Here is a 24381-nt window from a genome sequence, read left to right as displayed (position 1 = left end):
AGATATGTGTGAGCCTAACTCCACATGCTTCTAGGTTTAATAAAAAGGGCCACCAACATGAAGTGATACATTTTTCAGACGTCATTCCCATCTCTTATTAGATAGGTGCAACTCTTTTGATGGAAGCGTTTCTTTAAGGGACATCTCCATCTTTTAAAAAGGGGTCCGTTCCATAACATTTCATGATTCCAACAATCATCCCACTCTCCCTTAATTCCAAATAAGCATGGTGCATTCCTAATTGTTATCCATTTTGAATTATATTCCAATCCAAGTTAAGTGTAGTGCATTCCCAAATATAGTATTCCATTTAAGTCACGTGTCTATTTAAAGGGTCTAATTTTAAACATCCAAGATTTTGTAAAGAATACAAAAACATTGTTTAATTCATCATTTCTTATAATTTGAAATGTTACTATAAAAAAAAAGTACTATCATTCTATCGTGAAGTAGCAATAAACATTTGAACATGATAATTTTATTTTAAATACATAAATTCAAATCCTAGCATTAATCCATCGCGTTTTAATTTGTATTTGCTTTAAAAATGTGAAAATGACAGTTTCGTGTAAATTTTGTTAACCTATCAATTAGACAACTTTGTGGGATCCCCAAGCAATATTTACTTGATACTTGCAAATCAAATGCACGTTGAGCAAATGACAAATCAGTAGGTGAGGAAAAGGGGTGGTTATCGACTACAAGTCTCTAAAATATACTATTAAACATGGGTGGAGAATAAAAACGTGCAATAATGATTAAAATTTTATCAACCAAAATCTAAGGCAAATCTATGATATATATCAATATAGCCTAACGGAGTCAAAAGTGTGCAATAAAATAAGATATGAGAGCTAGAGATAAAATTAAACGTGCCAAAAATAAAAATGAAATAAAAAATAAAATAAAATATTAATGATTGCTACAATATATATATATATTATATGCTCTTGTCAAATTAAAGATGGTGTAGTCTTGTAAATTGGACTAATCTAAGCCCGATTTTCAAACAAATATGAATTGGGACACGTGAATCATACAAAGATCGAGCCACATACATATGATGACCAAAGCGGGAATTACTGCTGAAAGATTTCGTAATTACATAATCTGTATAGTCTCAAGCTTTGTTCTATAAGAACACTGCAGTACCGCACTACTCGTCAGTCGTCATTGCTTACTGCTTACTAGCCTTTTCCAATTCCACATTTCTTGCCGGAGATTGGTCGGAAAAACTCACAATGTCCGAAAAGAGCAAGATTCTCATCATCGGCGGCACTGGATACATCGGAAAATTCATCGTTGCTGCCAGCGCTAGGTCCGGTCACCCTACCTTCGCTCTCGTCAGAGAATCCACCGTTTCGAATCCTTCCAAGTCGGAAATCATTGAGAGTTTCAAGAGTTCCGGCGTGACTTTGGTACATGTACGTACTGTTCGCTCTCATTTCTCGCCATTTTTTCTCTTCTAGTTTTTGTTTCTTTTGGCCGCGGAGAAAATGAACGAAGTTCATTGGAGTTGGATGTTTAAGTTCCTAAGAAAAAGAAACTGAGACTCTTCACTCATCCAGAAAGAAAGAAAAAGTAGCGTTCCGCAGGAAAAGAACAGAAAATTTTGGATGTTTATGTTTTGATTTGTTTTGGTTTCAGCAAAGTGGAAACACACACCAATTTTTGAATTCTTACTTCTTATTGAAGAATTACAGCTTTGAAATAGTTTTTTGATTGGTTCTGTTATGTTGCAGGGAGATCTACACGATCACGAGAGTTTGGTGAAGGCGATTAAGCAAGTGGATGTGGTCATCTCGACCGTTGGTCGCGCACAGTTCTCGGATCAAGTCAAGATCATTGCTGCCATCAAAGAAGCTGGAAATATCAAGGTAAAGTCGTCCAAATTGACGAAATCTCTTCCTCTCCTTTTCTTCTTTCTATTTCCATCTCTTATTTGCAAATACAAGTTACTATGATTTTTATTATTGGAATTTGTAATAATTTGTCGGTAATACCTTCATCCTTTGCGCATGATGTAGTAATACCATCTTTAGAAATGTTGAGAGTGTTGAAAGGGCATGGAAGAACATTCCATCTTCACAATATTCATTGAGGATGAACAATCTTGTCTTGCTGGATCCATGTTAATTGACTGAGGTTGGATTGAGTTGAGTCTCAACGCTTAGATGTTTGAAAGTCAGATTTTAATTCTTTAGGTATAAAAAATTATCCTTGTTATAAAAAAATATTTGGGTTGGGGGATTTTTTATCCATGAGAAACAGAAAGAAAAGGATAGAACTCTAAGGCAAAGCCATTCTTTTAAAAAAATCATTTGTGGACAGTGGTAAAAGATAATTTTATTCATAAGGTTCAATAATGCAAGAGCATTTTTTGAAAGTCGGCAAGCTCATGGGTCTAATGAAGGCCTTGGTGGAAATCGATGAGGAGAACAATGATAAAAGCGAGGCATCATCCAAGGAAGGAGGGGACAATGAGGTGACATAGGATATTGTTATTTTTATCTTCTCTTCTATCTTTTATGCTTTGTTTTATTATTTCTTCATATGATTATTCATTTTAGTTCTTATGCTCCAATAGGGGTCTATTGTGATGGGGTCCTTCTGAGGGGGTTCTTGTCCTGGAATGGCTTTACACCCATAGGCTATGTTCCTGAAGGCCTAGCTGCTAGGGACCAATTATAATAGGGTCCTTTCAAGGAGGTTCTCAAACTTGGTTTTTACTTTGCACCCTTAGGCTAATGCCCTTGAAGATCTAGCCGCTAGGGGTCAGCTGTAATAGGAACATTTCAGGAAGGTTCTTGACCTATATTGACTTTGTGCCCTTAGGCTAATGCCCTTGAGGGTTTGGCAGCTAGGGGCAAGTTATAATAGGATCGTTTCAAGGAGGTTCTTGACCTTTCGTTGGATATAGATATTGATGGGCAACATGATTTGCATTGTGGGTTTAAATCCTAACAACTTAGGTTTTAGGTAAATCGATTGTCCAACATGGCATAAGATCCTTTTTTGGTTGGAAATCATGGGTTCAAAATTCACCATTTATTCATTTTCTCAATTTATTGAACCCATGTGTAAGGAGGCTATACTTATGCAACAAACATAGGGTATTGGATGACATGATATACATTATGTCAAATGACTAATTTATTAGTGTCAAATGTTTTGAGCACTAATTAAATAAATAAAAATTAAAAATTAAAACTGAAGTGATTCAGGACAGAATGAGGTTTGGTGGGTTTTTTATTTTTTATTTTTATTTTACCTTTTTTCTTCCACTTTTTAAGCATCCTGATTGGTGCACTTTTTCCTTTCATGAATGAAGTTTGGTAGTTTTTTTCTTCACCTTCTCCATTTAGTTTTTTCTCACTTTTTAAGCATCCTGATCGGTGCACTTCTTCCTTCCATCATTTGAATTGCTAATTGTAACTTTATTCTTGCTGAACACTTGTATCAAGTTCATCATAGTGTATCCCATGGATGATCCCTGTCTGTGAGCTATTATGACTAAATAGATATGACTGGTTTTTCATCTATCAAGTCATATGGCTTCTTCTCAAAGTGCTTTATTTCCTCCAGAGATTCTTCCCATCAGAGTTTGGAAATGATGTGGACCGTATCCATGCTGTTGGCCCTGCAAAAACAGCATTTGGGATAAAAGCTCAGATCCGCCGCGCTATTGAGGCTGAAGGGATTCCCTACACCTACGTGTCCTCCAACTTCTTTGCTGGCTTTTTCCTTCCTAGATTATCACAGCTTGAAGCCACCGCTGCCTTTTTCGTTTCTAGATTATCACAGCCTGGAGCCACTGGTCCCCCCAGGGATAAAATTATTATCCCAGGAGATGGTAATCCAAAAGGTAAGCAACCTCTGAAAATCATAAAACAACTGAAATTCCTGTTTCATTTTCTTCTTTTGACCTTAGAATGCACTCGCTCCCATGATCAATGACATCTGATGATAGTGGGCTTAAAAGGTAATACTAATCAATGGGTTATTTGAATGTGCATTCATCAACCACTAGCTGCATATTATCTTCTCCAAGCAGAAAATTTGATGGGGTTGCCAGTGTTGTTGAGGTGAGAATGGTCTGTATTCCTGAAAATCAAAATGTGGCTATTTGAAAACTGGACAGTTGGGGTCAACTGCTTGGGTGTGACACTGCAGTTGAGCCATAATCCAGGAAACTAGCATGATCCAGGTGACCTGGAGGGGTTGAACTGAAGGAACCATTCTGCATTTCCAGTAACTAATAATTATTATTGGGTTTTAAACTGAACAGGATGGGCTAAAGCCTCTTTTTTTTTTATCAACAGTTCTCTGGGATTTGCTTTCCAACTGAGAGTTTTTGAAAAAATAAGCATTAAATGAAAACAATAACTTGGTTTCATATGAAAATAATTTTAAGTTTGTGTTTTGTAAAAGAAAAAAGGTGGAATTACAGAGTAGTCTAAGCTTGAAGGAATAAGAAGGTGATTCTATTCTATCTTACTCATTTTCACTTTTGCATCTCCAGCTGTCTTTAACAAGGAGGATGACATTGGCACCTATACTATTAAAGCTGTGGATGATCCTAGAACCTTGAACAAAAACCTTTACATCAGGCCTCCTCCGAACACCTACTCATACAACGAAATTGTCTCCTTGTGGGAGAAGAAGATTGGAAAAACCCTTGAGAAGATATACGTTCCAGAGGAGCAAGTTCTGAAGAACATCCAAGGTTAGTGAGAAACATTTTCCTTTTTGGAAGTGTTCAAGCTTTGGTTTTCCTAGTGAATTTAAATTGGAACAGATATTGTGAATAGAACATTCTCTTTATGCTAGATTGTTAAAATGAAATTGGTTCTTGGTTAAATTGTTTGAACTTAGAAAATGTTAGCTGACCTGCTGGTAAAATCTGGTGATCATGCTCTGGACCTCGATTGAAGTCGACTAAAATGCTTTTAAAATCGAAATAATGACTTCCCTTTGAGAAATGACCAATTTTGGACATTTTTACTATTCTTTCTTTCCTCCAAAAATGTCCCTTCCATTTTTTTATACCTAGCCTTCTCTTTCTCTCTAAGTTCATGTTCTATCTCTTTTTCTGGTGAAGTCCAAACCCTCGAACAAACATTAGAGCCTTATCTATTTCAAATTTTAGGAGTTGTTTTTTGTTAGGGGTTTTGCAACTTCATTTGAACTTCTGCAATATAGGAGATGAGGTCAGATCTCCATCTCTCTTTGTTTTTCGTCGTTGTTTTTTGCTAAGGTTTTTTGTAGTTTCATGTAAACTTTTACTGTGACGAAAACGGGATCGAATCTCATCTTTCTCTTTGTTTTTAGTTTGGTTTTTTGTCATTGCTTTTGGCTAGAGGTTTTTTCTTTTTCTTTTTTTTGGGTTATTTTACAATTTCATTTGAACTTCTACAATGTTGAAAACGAGATCATATAGAAAGTTATCATTGACTAAATCTCTCATCTAACTTTATTTTGACCGAGTCCAATGTTTTGGTAATTAAGTGCAAATTAACATTTTAATTAAGACCTTGATCTTATTCAAGTTCTTTGTAGGTGAAATGAAAACTTAACCTCGATCAAGTTCTTTTTAAATGAAACTTAACCAGAGGATGGTTCAAGTTACCATAATCAGGTTCTTTGTAGATGAAATAGAAATCTAACCTCACTTAAGTTTTTTGTAAATAAAACTTAACCATAGTTGGGTTCATATTACTATTATGGTTGAAAATTTAACTCTTAACTAAGTTTTTTACAACTAAACATAACACTAGTGCAATTCAGCTAACCAATCTTAATGGAAATTTCACCTTAGTTAAATTCGTAATAAATAAAATTTAATCCTAGAACACTTCAGATGAACATCATGAATGAGTATGAGAAGCTGTTTGGGAGATGAGAAAATTCAGTGGGATATAATGAAATGAGATCGAGTTTTTTTGGAGTGTCATTAAATGAAAAAGAAATAAAGCAAGTTTAAGATAAGGCCAAAAAAAAAAAAAAAAAAGAAAGGTTGGGAAGAAAAATACTGGGTTTGATTATATGATTATTTTGACTGCTAGGATCTCTCAACAAAATTAAAAAGAAGGGTCATTTTTATAATTTGATAATTATTTTGACTCATGTGTCCAAACACTCTTTTCAAAATGCATTTTCAACTTACATTTAAAAAGGAAAAAATTAAATTAAATGACTCCTAGGTGACATGAAGAGGCCTAGCTTGATAATAAGTTAAAGAAGGTATCCACATATGATAATTTTTCAGTTATAGAGGCTATTTTCGCCCCAAAATCTGTTTATATAGTTGATCTGTTAATGATGGCTAAAATCTTCATATTGTTGGGTTTTCCTCTGTTTCTTGCAGAAGCCTCTGCTCCACTCAATGCAATATTATCAATCGATCACTCTGTTTTCATTAAGGGAGACCAAACCAACTTTGAGATCGAGCCATCATTTGGGGTGGAGGCTTCAGAGCTATATCCCGATGTCAAATACACAACTGTGGATGAGTTGCTCAACCAGCTTGTGTGAGAGGTAGACTTTGGTCCTGGTAGTTTTCACTGTCATGCTGTACTATCTAAACAAGCAAACATGTGCAGCTGTCTTAATATATGTTGTGTGGAAAATAGTGGGTTATTTCCTTGTCTATGCTATTGGGCATATTCTGTAATAGGACAATGTGCCTTTCTAATCTTATGCAAGTAGAAGTTTCTGGAGTTAGATTTTCTTTGCCTTTGTAATTTGTCTTCTTTGGTACCTTATTAGAGATGGAGCTATACAAAAAGGAGTACCTAGCTCCTAATATAATATTTCTAGCTCAAAAGAGGGAGCTTGAAAGAATCAGGCTTGATGAAGAAATGCATATAGAACAATTAAAATGCTTATTCCATTGAGACAAGAAAAGGCAATAATGTTTAGTTCATGAACTATTCAAGTTTTAAAATCACGATACGAGAAATTTGATAGAATGTCGGTCTATTATGTTATGTTTAGTTTGTTGAATATAATATAATATAAGATAAAAGATGAGATAATATATTTTATATCATGTTCGGTCAGTAAATGATGGAATAACTCAATTATAGTCTCTTTTGCTTTTTTCCTCACTTCTTTATCTCTATATGTTAAATACAACAATTCTAAGGTATTTTTTTTTTATGAATAAAAATGGGTTAGAGATCCACCGAAGTGGAGTGCCTTAACCGGATATGTGTTAACAGGAAAGCCCGAAGGCTGTTCCCGGCCCTGTCAGGGGAGATGCCAACCGTCTCTCCTTTCTACGAACACAACAACAATTCTAAGGTATAACCGACATCATAAATTTATTCTTCTTAATAAAAGAATTAAAAAAATGTATGTATAATAAAATTTATAATGATCATATTAATATATAGTATCATTTAATTACTAGTAATGCTTTTAAATATTTAGCATATTAGTATATAATATAATTTAATATATATTATTTATAATCATAAACATTATTAATAAAATAATAAAAATTATTTATTAAATAAAAATAAGAAAAGAATTTCTAAATGATATATACTATTAAATGCAATATTTTAAAATATCATATTCAATTAAAAATAATATCTCATAATATATATCGTCTCTTTGTCCCAATCCTTTGTCCTTCTAACATATAGTTATAGATCCCTTGTCCTTTCTCTTTCGTTTTTGTATAAGTGGAACATAATAACATAGTCAAGTAGGAGGCAATGCAACGGAAGGTTCACTAGGTCAATTTATGCTCAATTCATTTCCTCATACGAATTGTTCATCAATATTTTCTTTTTTAAACTCTTATGACTAGTTGATAAAATTCTAATAATATTTAATAGTCTCATTTTTTTTAAGTAGAATATTTAATCTTAATCCTTAACTTTAATTCATTTATCCCTTTTAACTAAAAAAAAATATAAAAAGTAGAGATAACAACGAGATTGGTTTGAGACGAGTTGATCTCATTTCAATCTTGTCTCGTTTATTCAAAATAATTCTTATTTCTATCTCATTTAAAAAATTAAATTGAACAAGTATGTGATTTTTTCATGCCCATATCGTTTTATTTATTTATTTTTAATTTTAAAAAAATTAATTACATTAAAATAAATATATTTTTATAAATAATTTAATATCCATATATATATATATATATCAAATAGGGAAATAAAAAATAAACTAAATTTATTTTATATATAATTAGGGCCGGATGAGACAAGACAATAACCAATATGTACCAAGTTTTAAAAAAAATCTCAAACCCATTCTAAGTCTATTTATTTAAATTTTAAACCCATTTTATTAAGGGTAAAAGATACTGAAAAAACTTATTTCATTGTTATCTCTAATAAAAAAAAGTGAATAAGTGTTTAAATTTAAAAAGAGAAGACATGTTTTTAAAAGAGATTTTAGTATTCTATAATTATCTTTTTGGGCCGAATGAAATTATAGTGAAAACATTCTAAAAAGGTTTAATCATTTCAATTGAAATCTCATATCCATGTCTTTTGGCTAACTTGGAAGTCAAGTCTTGGAATATGCTGAAATTCGTGAGTGTCTCGCGGAGACATGTAACTTATTTGAGGTAGCATTTGCTATTGGAAATGTAGTAAAATATACTAATAATCCCAGCTTCATATTAATAATTACTCATCCGTAATTACTACTCACTCTACAGAGTCATACCAGAATTTAATAAATCCATTGACTAACAACCAGATAAGAAATTTAATAGGTAGGGAATTTAACCACCCTTTAAGAAGACCGAGTTGTAGGCCTTAATTAAACTAATATCTTTTTCCTTCTCTCATGCTTTTTCAAAACTCATTTCATAAAATCGTCCAATTCTTATACTTTCATCAAAATTCATAAATTTTTCAAATATCTTAAATGCAATAAATGAATAAAGATGAGTGGCAGATTCATAATATGACATCCCACATTCGATAGGAAAAAAATTCATGACACCATATATGTAAAAAGTCTCTTTAATTCTATAGACACATTTTAAAATTATAAGGGCCCTTTCGGGTCTAAAACAGATAATATTTATACGATTGGGAGCGGATTGTTAAAAATGGTATCATAATTGATTTTTCATCTCAGTGTGAGAGTTTGTTTGACCTTGTAGGAAGTGTTTGTCTATTTAGCTCTATAATTCCATGAGACACAACAAGGACGTTGTGTCTACATGGAGGATGTTTGTGACATCCTACATTGGATAGGGGGAAAGTTCCTAATACTATATAAGTATGAACTTTTTTTAATCTTGTAAACGTGTTTTTAAATCGCGAAGACCCCTTTAGGTTCAAAACAAACAATATTTACACGATTGGATACAGGTTATTATAAATGGTATCAAAGTCGATCATCGACCCCTGTGTGGGGGTTTGTTTGGCTCCATAGGGAGCGTTTGTCTATTTGACCCCGCAATCCCCTGAGACTCAATCAATCTCTATATATGTAGAAACTCCTCTTAATCCTGTAAACGCAACATTATTTATATGGTTGGGAGCGGATCGTTACACATAACTACATTAAATTATCATTAAAGGGGCTCAAAGCAGACAATATTTACACGATTTGATACAGGTTATTATAAATTGTATTAGAGTTGATCTTCGACCCATGTGTGGGGGTTTGTTTGACTCCATAAAGAGTATTTGTCTATTTAGCCCCGCAATCCCTTGAGATACAATTAAGACGTATATATGTAGAGACTCCTCTTAATCCTATAAACGCATTTTAAAACCGTGAAAGTCATTTTGGGTCCAAAACTAACATTATCTATACAGTTGGGAGCGAGTTATTACACATAACTACATTAAATTATCATTTCATGTACTCTGCATAAAATTTAAATTATTTTTAAAGGGTTTTTATTTTATAATTATTTTTACATTAGTGCGTGAAAAATACATTTTTTTCTATTTATAAATCTCTCATGTAATATAGACTTTTTCACTTTCCAATCTAAACATTTCGGAGTTTTGTAAATTTGACCAATCTAGACCAATTTTCGAACAAGCGAACTTGGACACATTCATGAATCACATAAAAATCAAGCCACGTGCAAAATATAACCAAAACGGAGATTACCGCCAAAACACAAGGCTAGTTCCGTAATTACATATTCCTAATGTCCTCGAGCTCTGTCCTATAAGAGCATTGTCTTTGGCCGTTGGTGCCCACCAACTTTCCAGTCACCTTACGCTTAGTCCTCTCAATTCCACATTTCTCGCAGGAGATTCGCCGGAAAAGCTCACAATGTCCGAAAAGAGCAAGATTCTCATAATAGGCGCCACTGGCTACATCGGAAAATTCATCGTCGCTGCCAGCGCTAAGTCCGGTCACCCTACCTTCGCTCTCGTCAGAGAATCCGCCGTTTCGAATCCTTCCAAGTCGGAAATCATTGAGAGTTTCAAGACCTCCGGCGTGGCTTTGGTGTATGTACGTAATATTCGCTCTCATTTCTCGCCATTCTTGGTTTTCTAATTTTTGCTTCTTTTGTCCGCCGAGAAAATGAATGAAATTAATTGGAGTTCTTGAATTTTTAGATGTTTAAGTTCCTAAAAAAACGAAAACTGGAATTCTTCATTCATCCAGAAAGAAAAAAGTGGTCATCCTCAGGAAAAGAAAGTTTGGATGTTTATGCTTTCAAGTTGTTTTGGTTTCAGCAAAGTGAAAAAAACACACCCTGTCTTGAATTCCTACCTTTCAATTGGAGGATTAGAGTTATGAAAGAGTTGATTGATTGGTTATGTTATGTTGCAGGGAGATCTATACGATCACGAGAGTTTGGTGAAGGCGATTAAGCAAGTGGATGTGGTCATCTCGACCGTTGGTCGCGCACAGTTGTCGGATCAAGTCAAGATCATTGCTGCCATCAAAGAAGCTGGAAATGTCAAGGTAAAGTTGTCCAAATTGACGAAATTTCTCTTTCTCCTTTTCTTCTTTCTAATTCCCTCTTTTCTTTGCAAATCCAAGTACTATGATATTTATTATTGGAATTTGTCATAATTTGTTGGTGATATCTTTATCCTTTGTGCATAATGTAATAATACCTTCTTTAGAAATGTTGGAAGTGCATGAAAGAACATTCCATATATACAATATTCATTGAGGATCAACAATCTTGATTCTTGTCTAGATCCATGTGCATTGACTCAGGTTGGATTGATACTTTAAAGTCAATCTTAATTTTTGATATTAAAAGGAAAAAAATTTAAATAATAATCCCATTTAATGGGGCATGCTATACCACTTCCAATCCATAGTATAACCCATGTTTTTTTTTGATAGGCTAAAAACAAACTATATTAACAGAGAAGCGCCTAACAAAAAAAGATGCACACCTATACAAAAGGCTTTAAAAAGCAGCAAGACAACTAAACAAGAATGAAGTTTTTTTTTTTTTTCCTCCTATTTTCATTTAGTTTTTGTTCTTCCATTTTTTAAGCATGCTGATTAGTGCGCATTTTTCTTCTATGAATGAAGTTTGGTAGTTTTTTTCTTCACATTTATTACATAGTTTTTTCTTTCACTTTTAAGAATCCTGATCAGTGCACTCTTTCCTTCCATCATTTGAATTGCTAATTGTATGTCTTTATCCTTGCTGAACACTTGTATCAAGTTCGTCAAAGTGTATCCCATATAGGATCCCTGTCTGTGAGCTAATATGACTAAATAGATTCAATCTATTGAGTTATACAGCTTCTTCTTGAAGTGCTTTATTTCATCCAGAGATTCTTCCCATCAGAGTTTGGAAATGATGTGGACCGTGTCCATGCGGTTGAGCCAGCAAAAACAGCATTTGAGATAAAGGCTCAAATCCGCCGCACTATTGAGGCTGAAGGAATTCCCTACACCTATCTGTCCTCCAACACATTTGCTGGCTTTTTCCTTCCTACATTTTCACAGCCTGGAGCCACCGCTCCCCCCAGGGATAAAGTTATTATTTTAGGAGATGGGAATCCAAAAGGTAAGCAACCTCTGAAAATCATACAACTTAATTTCCCATTGCATTTTCTCCTTTTGATGTTAGAATGCACCGGTCCATATATCAGTGACTTCTGATGATAGTGGGCTTAAAAAGTAATACTAATCAGTGGGTTATGTAGATGAGCATGGAATCCTTTTGAGAGTGTAATTTTCCATTTCACCAACCAATAGCTGCATATTATCCTTCTCCAGGCAGAAAAATTGATGGGGTTGCCAGTGTTGTTGAGGTGAGAATGGTCTATATTCCTGAAAATCAGAATGTGGCTATTTGAAACCTGGACAACCCCACCCTACTCCCCCTTTCCCCAGCTGGTTAAACCCGTTCACCCAGAAACAAAACCTTCCAACAGTTGAGGTCAACTGCTTGGGTGCTACATTGCAATTGAGCCATAATCCAGGAAACTAGCATGATCCATGTGACCTGGAGTGGTCAAACTGAGGAACCATTGTGCACTTCTAGTAATTAATCATTATTATCTGAACTGGATGGGCTAAAGCCTCTTTTTTTATATTGACAGTCCTCTTGGGTTGCTTTCCAGCTGAGAGTTTTTGACATAAGCATTAAATGAAAACAATAACTTGGTTTCATATCAAAATAATTTCAAGTTTGTGTTCTGTAAACAAAAAAAGTGGAATTACCGAGTAGTCCAAGCTTGAAGGAATAGGAAGATGATTCTACTCTATTTTACTCATTTCATTTTTGCATCTCCAGCTGTTTTTAACAAGGAGGATGACATTGGCACCTATACTATTAAAGCTGCGGATGATCCTAGAACCTTGAGCAAAATCCTTTACATCAGGCCTCCTCAGAACACCTACTCATTCAACGAAATTGTCTCCTTATGGGAAAAGAAGATTGGAAAAACCCTTGAGAAGATATATGTTCCAGAGGAGCAAGTTCTGAAGAACATCCAAGGTTAGTGAGAAACATTTTCATTTTTTGAAACTGTTCAAACTTTGGTTTTCCTAGTAATTTAAATTGGAACAGAGATTAGGAATAGAGCATTCCCATTATGCTACATTGTTAAAATGTAATTGGTTCTTGATTCAATTCTTTTTACTTAGAAAATGTTAGCTGGCCTGCTGGTAAAATCTGGTGATCATGCCCCAGACCGTAATTAAGGTCTTCCTAAGAGATTCATTTGACAGACTAACAATTCACTATTGCTCATTGGATTTGAAAAAAGAAGGGAATAAAAAAAAGAAAGAAAGAGGAGTTGGTTGAACTTGGAAGCATCACGTGTTTATATGAATTTTGGGTAAAAAAAGGCCTGTTTTGGTCAAATGATATTGAGTTTGGGTCATGTTTCAAGCCATTGTTCAAAATGTGGCTTCACATAAATCAGAAACCGCATTTTCAAAATGCAGTTTCAACCTATGACTAAAAAAGGGAAAAAATAAAAAATTGTGCCTAGGTGGCATCAAGAGTTCTAGTTTGATGGTAAGTTTGGGAAGGTTCCTACATAGGATAATTTTTTTACCACAGAGGCCATTTTTTGGCCCTAAACTCTGTTCATATAGTTGATGTTTTAATGATGGCAAATGTCTTCAGATTGATGGGTTTTCCTCTGTTTCTTGCAGAAGCCTCTGTTCCACTCAATGTGATGTTAGCAATCAGTCACTCTGTTTTCATTAAGGGAGACCACACCAACTTTGAGATCAAGCCATCATTTGGAGTGGAGGCTTCAGAGCTATATCCTGATGTCAAATACACAACTGTGGATGAGTACCTCAACCAGTTTGTGTGAGAGGTAATTCCTGGTTCTGGTAGTTTTCATTCTCATGCTGCACCATTAAATAAAGAAACATGTGTTCCAGAGTGACTGAAGAACATCCAAGGTTAGTGAGAAACATTTTCCTTTTTGGGAGTGTTCCAGCTTTGGTTTTCCTAGTGAATTTAAATTGGAACAGAGATTGTGAATATGACATTCCCTTTATGCTAGATTGTTAAAATGAAATTGGTTTTTGATTCAATTGTTTTGAGTTAGAAAATGTTAGCTGGACTGCTGGTAAAATCTGCTGATCATGCCCCAGACCTCGATTGAAGTCGACTAAAATACTTTTAAAATCGAAATAATGACTTCCCTTATTCATTCGTTAGAGAAATGACCAATTTTGGACTTTTTTACTCTGCTTTACTTCCTCCAAAAATGTTCCTTCTATTTTTTATATCTAGCTTTCTCCTTCTCTCTAAGTTCTTCCTTCTATTTTTGATACCTAGCTTTCTCCTTCTCTCTAAGTTCATGTTCCATCTCTTTTTCCAGTGAAGTCCAAACCCCTGAACAAACATTAGAGCCCTTTACATTTCAAATTTTAGGAGTTGTTTTTTGTTTGGTTGCAGCTTCATTTGAACTTCTACAATATAGAAGATGAGGTCAGATCTCCATCTCTCTCTTTGTTTCTAGTTAGCGTTTTTTCTTGTTGTTTTTGGATGAAGCTTTTTGTTGAGGTTTTTTGTTGTTGTTTTTTGTTAGGAGTTTCATGTAAACTTCTACAATGGCGAAGATGAGATCGAATCTCATCTTTCTCTTTGTTTTTAGTTGGGTTTTATGTCATTGTTTTTTGTTAGGATTATTTTGCAATTTCATTTGAACTTCTACAACGTCAAAGATGAGATCAAATAGAAAGCTGTTATTTACTAAATCTCTTATCCAACTCTATTTTTATCGAGCCCTATGTTTCGGTAGTTAAGTGAAAATGAGCATTTTAACAAGATCTTGATCTTATTCAAGTTCTTTGTAGGTGAAACAAAAACTTAACCCTAATTAAGTTCTTTTTAAATGAAACTTAACCAGAGTATAGTTCAGGTTACCATAATCAAGTCCTTTGTAAATGAAATAGAAATCTAACCCCACATAAGTTTTTTGTAAATAAAACTTAACTTAGTGGAGTTCATAGTACTATTATGATTGAAAATTTAACTCTAATTAAGTTTTTTGCAACCAAACATAACACTTGTGCAATTTAGCTTATCATTCTCAATCAAAATTTGACCTTAGTTAAATTCGTAATAAATAAAACTTAACACTTCAGTTGAACATCAAGAATGAGAATGAGGATTTGTTTGAGAGATAAGAAAATTGGGTGGGACATTATGAAATGAGATCAAGTTTTCCTAGAGTGTCATCCATTGAAAAAGAAACAAAGCAAGTTTAAGATAAGGCCAGAAAAATGAAAAAATTAAGTTGGAGGTCACACTTAAAAATGAAGTCATGGTAATGCAAGAGACTCAGTTAGAGAGTTAGGAAGGAGAGAGATAAATAAAAAAAATGAACTGAAAAGATAAATGAGTTTGGAGAAATTGAGAAATGTATAGAATGAATAAAATAAGTAGGGAGATGATCTTTCTGAAAGAAAACAAACTACAGCAGGGTAAAAGTGTTTAAAGAAGAACATCTCCCAATAAAATTAAAGAGAGGGGTCATTTTTGCAATTTGATAATTATTTTGACCCATACATGCAAAAACCCTTTTCAAAATGTGGTTTCTAACATAATTTTGGAAAGGAAAAAATTAAATTAAATGACTCCTGCTTGACATGAAGAGGTCTACCTTGATAATAAGTTTAAGATGGTCTCCACAAAGGATAATTTTTCAGCCATAGAGGCCATTTTGGCCCCAAAATCCGTTTATATAGTTGATCTGTTAATGATGGCTAAGACCTTTAGATTAATGGGTTTTCCATTGTTTCTTGCAGAAGCCTCAGCTCCACTCAAGGCAATATTATCAATCGATCACTCTGTTTTCGTTAAGGGTGACCAGACCAACTTCGAGATCGATCCATCATTTGGAGTGGAGGCTTCAGAGCTATATCCTGATGTCAAATAGTATGAGGTTAGACTCTGGTCCTGATAGTTTTCAACCTTTTCATTTTCATGCTGCACTATCTAAATAAGCAAACATGTGTGGCTGTCTTAATTCATGTTGTGTGGAAAATAGTGGATTATTTCCTTGTCTATGCCATTGGGCATATTCTGTAGTAGGACAATGTGCCTTTCTAATCTTATCCAAGTAGAAGTTTCTGGAATTAGATTTTTTATCTTCTCTGATACCTGATTAGAGATGGAGCTATACAGAACGGAACACCTAGCTCCTACTATAATATTTCTAGCTCAAGAGAGGGAGCTTGAAAGAAACAGGCTTGATGAAGAAATAAATGTATATAAAACAATTACAAGGCTTATTCTATTGAGACAAGAAAAGGCAATGATGTAATTCATGAACTATTCAAGTTTGAAATTTGATACAACGGTTGTCCTTTATGTCTTGTTTAGTTTGTTAAATATAATCAAATATAATATAAGATAAAAAGATAAAATAATATATCTTATATGGTCCATGAATGGTAGGTAGAATAAGTGGAATCCACCTTTTATTTAGTTTATATGTATGTCATAATGCAGTAATATATATATTAAATACCCCGATCGCATCTTCCCACACTTTTGTATATTAAATACAACAATCCTTAAGTATAGCTGACATCATAAATGTATTCTTCTTAATAAATGTATGTATAATAAAATTTATAATGATAATAGTAATATATAATATCATTAATTACGAGTAATGCTTTTAAATATTTAGCATATTACTATATAATATAATTAAAATACTTAAATATTTAGCGCTTTACTATAATATTAAATATGTGTTCATTATATGTAGGTAAATAAAACAAAAAAAATATTAAAATTAAAATTAAATTAATTATTTTGACTTAATACTTAAAATTCTTTTTAAATATTAGTTGTGAAATTAAGTTATTTCATCAAATATGTTTAATCTATTTAATAACTTAAATTGAGTTATTAAATTACTTTAACTCGTTAAGTTGATTTATTAAACATCCTCTTATAATTATCATTTTTATCGGATCAAATTATAGTAAAAACTTTGGAAAAAGGTAATCATTTCAATGGGGTAAGCATGCATTTAAATTTTAAAAAAGTTGTGTTTTTAAAAGAGATTTTAGTGTTTTATAATGAATTAATTGGTTAAAATGATGAAATAATTTTCATATTTATAAATTTAACATTTTTCTTATTTTTGCTTGAAAAATAATTATTTTTGACAAAAATACCCTTGATTATTTTAAGTATTTATATATAGGTTTTAAAAAAATTATTTTTACAAGAAAAGAATAAGAGTATTTTAATCAAAATATGATTAAAAAAAAAGGGTTAGATTTTTAGTGTCCTTTTAATCAAATAACCCTTTTATAATTATTTTTTAACCAATGAAATTATATGGAAAACATTTGAAAAGGTTTAATCATTTCAATTGGAATCTGATATCCAAGTCTTTTGGCTCGCTTGGAAGTTGTCTTGGAATCTGCGAAAGTTCTCGAGCGTCTCGCTGTGACGTGTAACTTCTTCGAGGTAGCATTTGCTATTGGAAATGTAGTAAAATATAATAATAATCCCTGCTTCATATTAATAATTACTCTCCCGTAGACTAATTACTACACACCCCACCAAGTCATACCAGAATTTAATAAATCCATTGACTAAAAGACTTGGCAAGAAGTTTCATAGCAATAAAAAAGAAGACTTGAGTTTAGGTAGGGAATCTAACCACCCTTCAAGAAGACCGGCTTGTATGCCTTAATTAAACCAATATCTTTTTTCCTTTCTCTCTCATGCTTTTTCAAAACTCAATTTATGAAATTGTTGAATTGTTATGTTTTTATTAAAATTCATAATTTTTAAAAATTTGTAAATGCAATAAATGAATATAAAGGCCAAGTCTTTGGGTTTGTATTTATATAATATTTTCAATTCAAATTTATAAAATATTTTATAAATTTTACGTAATTATCTAAAAATAATTATCATTTCATATACTTTTTAGTTAAAGGTAAAACCGGTTTGATATTTGAAAGAATATGTGTGTAAGTCTACAAGAAGGAACAAAATTGAGAGAATATTGGAACAATAAATGTAGAGGAAGAGATAAATGCAAATATGAAATATACATTTGAATGTAATATAGGGATTTTGGTGAATGATTTATTTTTTATTTCAGTAGAAGATATCTTCCTACCATCAATGGAGGATTTCCCGCTATCAAAAGGTATCATCTTTGATAATTTAAGTACTATATTTTAATGATATATGTATTACTATTAACCATTTTAGATATTATCTTTAATCGATGAATGCTTGAAACTTGAATTATTTTTAAAAAATTAATATTTTATAATTAATTTTATACTAATGTGAAAAAACACAATTTTTTTCCCTTTACTAACGGAATGTACACTTTTTTCGCATTCCAAACCAAACATTTTGGTAGTTATGTAAATTTGACCGATTCCAACCCATTGTCAAACAAATGAACTTGGACACATTCGTGTATCACATAAAAATGAAGCCACATACAAAAATAGCCAAAACGGAAGTTACGGCTCAAACACAAGGCAGTTCCGTAATTACACAATCTTAATATCCTCAAGCTCTGTCCTATAAGATCGTCGTCCTTTGTCATTGGAGCCCATCCACTTCCCGGCGACCTTTTACCTTAGTCTTCTCATTCCACATTTCTCGCCGGAGATTCGCCCGAAAAAAGTTAACAATGTCCGAAAAGAGCAAGATTCTCATCATCGGCGGCACTGGCTACATCGGAAAGTTTATCGTCGCTGCCAGCGCTAAGTCCGGTCACCCTACTTTCGCTCTCGTCAGAGAATCCACAGTTTCGGAGAAGTTTGAAATCATTGAGAGTTTCAAGAGCTCCGGCGTGACTTTGGTTTATGTACGTTCTATTCGCTCTCTTTTCTCGCCAGTCTTGCTTTTCCAACTTTTGCTTCTTTTGGCCGCCGGGAAAATTAACGAAATTTGTTGGAGTTCTAGAATTTTTTGGATCTTGAAGTTCCTAAAAACACGAAAACTGAAATTCTTCACTCATCCAGAAAGAAAAAAGCGGCGATCCTCGGGAAAAGAAAAGTTCGGATGTTTGTGTTTTAAGTTGTTTGGTTTCAGTGAACTGGAAAAATACACCTATCTTTGGATTCTTACTTCTTAATTGGAGAATTAGGGTTATGAAATAGTTTATTGATTGGTTATGTTATGTTTCAGGGAGATCTATACGATCACGAGAGTTTGGTGAAGGCGATCAAGCAAGTAGATGTTGTGATCTCCACGGTTGGCCACGCACAGTTACCGGATCAAGTGAAGATCATTGCTGCCATCAAAGAAGCTGGAAATGTTAAGGTATAACCGTCCGAACTGATGCAATTACTCCGCTTCTCCTTGTCATTTCTCCCTTCTTTGCAGATCCTAGTACTGTGATATTTATTTATTATTGGCATTTGTAATCATTTGTCGCAAATATCTTTATCCTTTGTGCATGATATGATAACACCTTCCTTAGAAATGTTAAAAGAGTCTTTGAAAGTGTACGAAAGATCTTAACCTTCTTTTCTTGCTAGATCTATGGTATTTCAGTGAGGTTGGATTGAGTTGAGTATTCTTTTCCAAGAAAAAGGTACCATAACCCACTCAATCTCAGCTATTAGATGTTTGAAAATTGCTTTTAATTCTTGATGTAGCCTGATTACAAGTGATCTATTCTTCCCGGCTGAAATGGGGTTTATTGTACTGCTTTCAGGGCCATAATATAACCCCTATTTTGATTATCATAATCAAAGATTTGGTTTGGGAAATAATTTATTTTTTTAGAAATGATTAAACCCCTCAGACGAGGCTACTCTTATAGAAATCATTTGCTGAAAACCGTAAAGACAATTTCATCTACATACAATAAAAATCCTATATTTTCAAAGAGCATAGGAAAAGGAATCAAAAAACCTCAAATTTTAAAGAGGTTATTAGCCCTTCAAGTAGTACTGAAGTATGGCTATTTCCTTCTTTTGGTTAGTATAACAATAAGCCTTTACCATGAGATGTAAAGCTGCAAAAGGAACCCTGGATGTCTAGATCTCTCATAATGGAGATGTGGCTGGATGTCACTTCACCATGAGGTCAGGAGCTCCAAATTGTTTCTTCTAGAATGGGTGCTGTTGAACTTTATGTTGAATGGAGAACCATAAGAACTTGGTATTTACCCTATGAGATGATGGATCCATTTCTGTTACTTAACTATGCAGCTGAGCCTGTCATTGGATATGGATAATTATTCAACGATACGTAGCATTATTTTCTCTCATGGCGGTTGTTCTATTTAGCCTGATTAAATCCTGCCAAATGTTTTGAAATCACTCCCTAGGGATTATAATTAACTAATAAAGATGAAAATTGATCTTGAAGTGATTTGATACAGAATGAAGTTTTGTAGTTCTTTTCTTCCCTTTCATTTAATTTTTTTTCTTTACATGTAAGTATCCTGATCAGTGCACTCTTTCCTTCCACCATTCCAAGTACTAATTGCATGACAACTTTATCCTTGTAGAACACTTGTATCATCTTGTTAACGTTTATCCCATGTATGATCTGTCTGTGAGCTACCATGACTGAATATATATAACTAGTTTTTCATACATTGTCTCAAAGTGCTTTATTTTGTCTAGAGATTCTTCCCATCAGAGTTTGGAAATGATGTGGACCGTGTCCATGCTGTTGAGCCAGCAAAAACAGCATTTGCAACTAAGGCTCAAATCCGCCGCACTATTGAGGCTGAAGGAATTCCCTACACCTATGTATCCTCCAACTTCTTTGCTGGCTATTTCCTTCCTTCATTGTCACAGCCTGGAGCCACTACTCCCCCAAGAGATAAAGTTATTATTCTAGGAGATGGGAATCCAAAGGGTAAGCAACCTTTCTGAAAATGATAAAAGAGTTGAATTTCCCTGTTGCATTTTGTCCTTTTGACATTAAAATACACTGGTGCATCTGCTCTGAAACATCCAATGGTAATGGGTGTGAACAGTAATTCTAATGAAAAGTTATTTAAATGACCATGAAATCCATGTGACTGTTAATTTACCATTTCATAAACTGGTATCTGCATATTATCTTCTCCAGCCAGGGTTGCCAAAGTTGTTGAGGTGAGAATGGCCTGCATTCCTTCAGATCAGAATGTAGCCATTCTAAACCTGGAAAATCCCTCCTCACTCCCCCCTTCTCCAGCTGACCAAACCTGTTCACTCAGAAACAATGCCTTCCAGCAGTTGGGTATGGTGCTTGGGTGCAACAGTGCAATTGAGCTATTACCCAGGCAACTAACAAGATGTTGAACTGAAGGAATCATCATGCATTTCCAGTTATTAATCATTATTAACCTTCTGTTTTTAACTGAATTGGATGGGCTAAGCCTCCTTTATTGAGTCAACAGTTCTCTGGAGTTGGCTTTCCAGCTGTGAGTTTTTTTATCTATATATATATAATGACAAAGAGAACTGAGCAGTCCCAAGATTCTAAGGTAAAGGAAAATGGTTCAACTCCTATCTTACATGTTTCGTTTTTGCATCTCCAGCTGTTTTTAACAAGGAGGATGACATTGGCACCTATACCATCAAAGCTGTGGATGATCCTAGAACTTTGAATAAAATCCTCTACATCAGGCCCCCGCAGAATACTTACTCATTCAATGATATTGTCTCCTTGTGGGAGAAAAAGATTGGGAAAACCCTTGAAAAGATCTACGTACCAGAGGAGCAAGTGCTGAAGAACATCCAAGGTTAGTGGAGATGTTGTTGTTGGTTTTTTTTTTTTTCCTGTTTTAGAAGTCTTCAGACTGCTGCTTTAGTTAATTTAAAATTCAAATAGTAGATTGATAACCAGGCATCTAGTTATGCAAAAATGTTGAAATTAAACTGATTCTTGAATCAGTTGTTTTAACATTGAAACTGCTAGCTGGCCTGCTGGTTAAGTTTGGTGATCCTGACCCAGGCCTCAGTTACATGACAGGGCAACTATTTACTACAACTCAGTGGATTTGAAAAGAGAAAAAAAGGATAACAAACAAACAAAGAGAGTTGGTTAAACTTGGTAGCATATTACATGCTTATTTTGTAGAGCTATCAGTGGTGGCTAAGATCTTCAGATTGAATGGTTTTTTTCTCTGTTTCTTGCAGAAGCCTCTGTTCCACTCAATGTGATATTATCAATCAGTCACTCTGTTTTCATTAAGGGAGACCACACCAACTTTGAGATAGAGCCATCATTTGGAGTTGAGGCTACAGAGCTATATCCCGATGTCAAATACACAACTGTGGATGAGTACCTCAACCAGTTTGTCTGAGACATGAACTCTGTTCCTGGCAGTTTTCATTGTCATGCTGCACCATCCTAGTAAATAAACATGTGTGGCTCTGTCTTAGTCTTTGTTGTGTGAATAATAGTGGGGGCTTTCATTTTCCATGCCACTGAGCATATTCTGTAGCAGGATGATGTGCTTTTATGATCTTATGCCGATCGACGTTTATGAAATTATATTTTTCTTATTTTTTTTGTTTTCATTTTATGTTCCTTGATACTTTATTAGAGATGGAATGAAGTGATTTTAGGAAGTGTTTTTAGTATTTTTACTACTTAAAAATGATTCTTTTGATAAAAAGTTCAATTGTTACAAAGGTTAGAAGTGCCCCCTATAATCACTACCAAACAGTTCCTTAGTTGATTCTTCACTCATGCATGAAATTTGAGACTAGTAAGACCAGTTTTTCATTGATTCATTAGTCCCCTCACACAGTATAAGGAGCAACTAGTGTTGATCAAGGCGATTAGAGTTGTAATGTGAATACCAAAACCGTCCCTTCATATGGTGTTATGTGAATACCAAACAAGTAGGCGGAGCGTGTTAGAAGGTTAAGTCATGCCAAACTCGGTTATGTTAATCTGCTTATTAATATTTTAACCTGTGTCAAAGTTGGCCCAAGGCTTGGTTGAAAATTCTTAACCTATATCAAATTCAGGGCCAATTTGAGTTCTCAATGTTGATTATCAAACAAAACAATTATCGAATTTATAAAATAAGAAATTAAAAGTTAAATATTTTAAAATTATAAAATAAATAATTAGTTACTTATTTAATATAAATAAATATTTATAAACTAAAACTTCAGCTATCAAAGATAATTTAATAATTAAATAAAGTGATAAACTTATTACTCTTATACAATTAAAAAGTAAGAAATATTAGAATTTATTATTATTATTTTTATTTTTTCTATATTTAAATAAAGCAATGTACAATATAATTAATAATAAATAAATAAACCTAGTATTTTCGGCTGGTATTTTTTTTAACCAAAGTCTAATCCTATATGTTCAAATCAAGCAAGGTCCCGTGGCACTCGTCATGGCACGAGTGGTGGCACGCGTCACGTGTCTTGGATCGGCTTGTGGGCACCATGCAAGGTCCCGTGGCACACGTCATGGAACGGGCGGTGGCACGTGTCACGTGTCACGTGTCTTGGCTGGGCTCGTGGGTACCGTGCAAGACCTCGTGACACGCGTCATGGAACGGGCGGTGGCATGCGTCACGTGTCTTGGCTCGACTCGTGGGCACCATGCAAGGTCCCGTGGCACGCGTCATGGCACGAGCGGTGGCACGCGTCACGTGTCTTGGCTCGGCTCAGCTCGTGGACACCAAGCAAGGCCATGTGGCACGCATCATGGCACAGGTGATGACACGCGTCACATGTCTTAGCTCGGTCATGTGGGCACCATGCAAGGCCTCGTGACACGCGTCATGGCACGGGCGGTGTGGCACGCGTCACGTGTCTTGGCTTGGCCCATGGTTGACCATGCCAACCCATCACCGGTTTTGGGCATGAATTAGGTGGGTTGGACTCATTAAGTGTGATGCAATGGCATTGGGCACTGTTCTCATTCATTCCTACTCAGGAATCAAATTATTCTATAACTATGTGGAAAATTGTTTTGACAAAAAAAATAAAAATAAAAACAATGGTTCATAAAATATACAATCACAATGATTAGATCGCCCCTCATTAGCGGATTTCTTCACCTCCCAAATGAAAATATTGGAAACTGATGGAATATTGGTGGTGGATTTTACAAAAAAATTTGAAAAAATATCACAAATATTGGACAGAAAATTTGAAAAAAAAATATTAATTAGATAAAAATAGATTAAAACTCAAAACTATTAGAAAAATTCTATAAAATGGTAAAACTAGTCATAATATGCATATTGAAGTTATTTTATTGAAATATATATATATATATAAAATAAAACTTATAATGTTCACAATAATATAAAATATGTTGATAAGAAACACGAAGTTTGAAAATATATACTTAATACTAATTTGGAGTAAATATTTGGTTTTAATAAATGCTAATAACTTATATATATTACATTTGAATATGATTTTCTTTAATACAAGTATTCAGAACAAAGAAAATCATCTTAATGAAGATGAAATTGATATTATGACATAAATTTT

General features: G+C 33.9%; 3 protein-coding genes and 1 non-coding gene across 6 annotated transcripts; 3 read left to right on the top strand and 1 right to left on the bottom strand.

Annotated features, from left to right (window-relative positions):
• Window positions 1-1161: 1161 nt before the first annotated feature.
• On the top strand, window positions 1162-6730 carry LOC117911454 (phenylcoumaran benzylic ether reductase Pyrc5-like). The gene is made up of 5 exons (XM_034825833.1): window positions 1162-1424; window positions 1743-1877; window positions 3586-3865; window positions 4523-4726; window positions 6368-6730. The coding sequence occupies exons 1-5, from the start codon at window positions 1242-1244 to the stop codon at window positions 6532-6534; spliced, it is 969 nt and encodes a 322-aa protein (XP_034681724.1). The 5' UTR covers window positions 1162-1241; the 3' UTR covers window positions 6535-6730.
• A 433-nt stretch (window positions 6731-7163) lies between these two features.
• On the bottom strand, window positions 7164-7290 carry LOC117911929. The gene has a single exon (XR_004650950.1). It is a non-coding gene; the product is annotated as a U6atac minor spliceosomal RNA (small nuclear RNA).
• A 2921-nt stretch (window positions 7291-10211) lies between these two features.
• On the top strand, window positions 10212-16268 carry LOC117911456 (phenylcoumaran benzylic ether reductase Pyrc5-like). 3 transcript variants are annotated; one of them, XM_034825836.1, is made up of 7 exons: window positions 10212-10458; window positions 10783-10917; window positions 11722-11989; window positions 12722-12925; window positions 13591-13760; window positions 14351-14383; window positions 15706-16268. In XM_034825836.1, the coding sequence occupies exons 1-5, from the start codon at window positions 10276-10278 to the stop codon at window positions 13755-13757; spliced, it is 957 nt and encodes a 318-aa protein (XP_034681727.1). In that variant the 5' UTR covers window positions 10212-10275; the 3' UTR covers window positions 13758-13760; window positions 14351-14383; window positions 15706-16268. The 3 variants fall into 3 exon arrangements, with proteins under 3 accessions (XP_034681727.1, XP_034681726.1, XP_034681729.1); XM_034825835.1 differs by lacking the exon at window positions 14351-14383; XM_034825838.1 differs by lacking the exon at window positions 14351-14383 and having other exon boundaries at window positions 11752-11989; window positions 15706-16247.
• Window positions 16269-18463: 2195 nt separating this feature from the next.
• On the top strand, window positions 18464-22425 carry LOC117911459 (phenylcoumaran benzylic ether reductase Pyrc5). Its single transcript, XM_034825846.1, has 5 exons — window positions 18464-18761; window positions 19085-19219; window positions 20536-20773; window positions 21441-21644; window positions 22042-22425. The coding sequence occupies exons 1-5, from the start codon at window positions 18585-18587 to the stop codon at window positions 22206-22208; spliced, it is 921 nt and encodes a 306-aa protein (XP_034681737.1). The 5' UTR covers window positions 18464-18584; the 3' UTR covers window positions 22209-22425.
• Window positions 22426-24381: the final 1956 nt, after the last annotated feature.

The sequence above is a fragment of the Vitis riparia genome, chromosome 3 (assembly GCF_004353265.1).
Source record: "Vitis riparia cultivar Riparia Gloire de Montpellier isolate 1030 chromosome 3, EGFV_Vit.rip_1.0, whole genome shotgun sequence".
In the NCBI taxonomy this organism is placed as follows: domain Eukaryota; kingdom Viridiplantae; phylum Streptophyta; class Magnoliopsida; order Vitales; family Vitaceae; genus Vitis; species Vitis riparia.
Note: the sequence above shows the minus strand (reverse complement) of the source record. Positions and strands in the feature narration are given on the sequence as shown.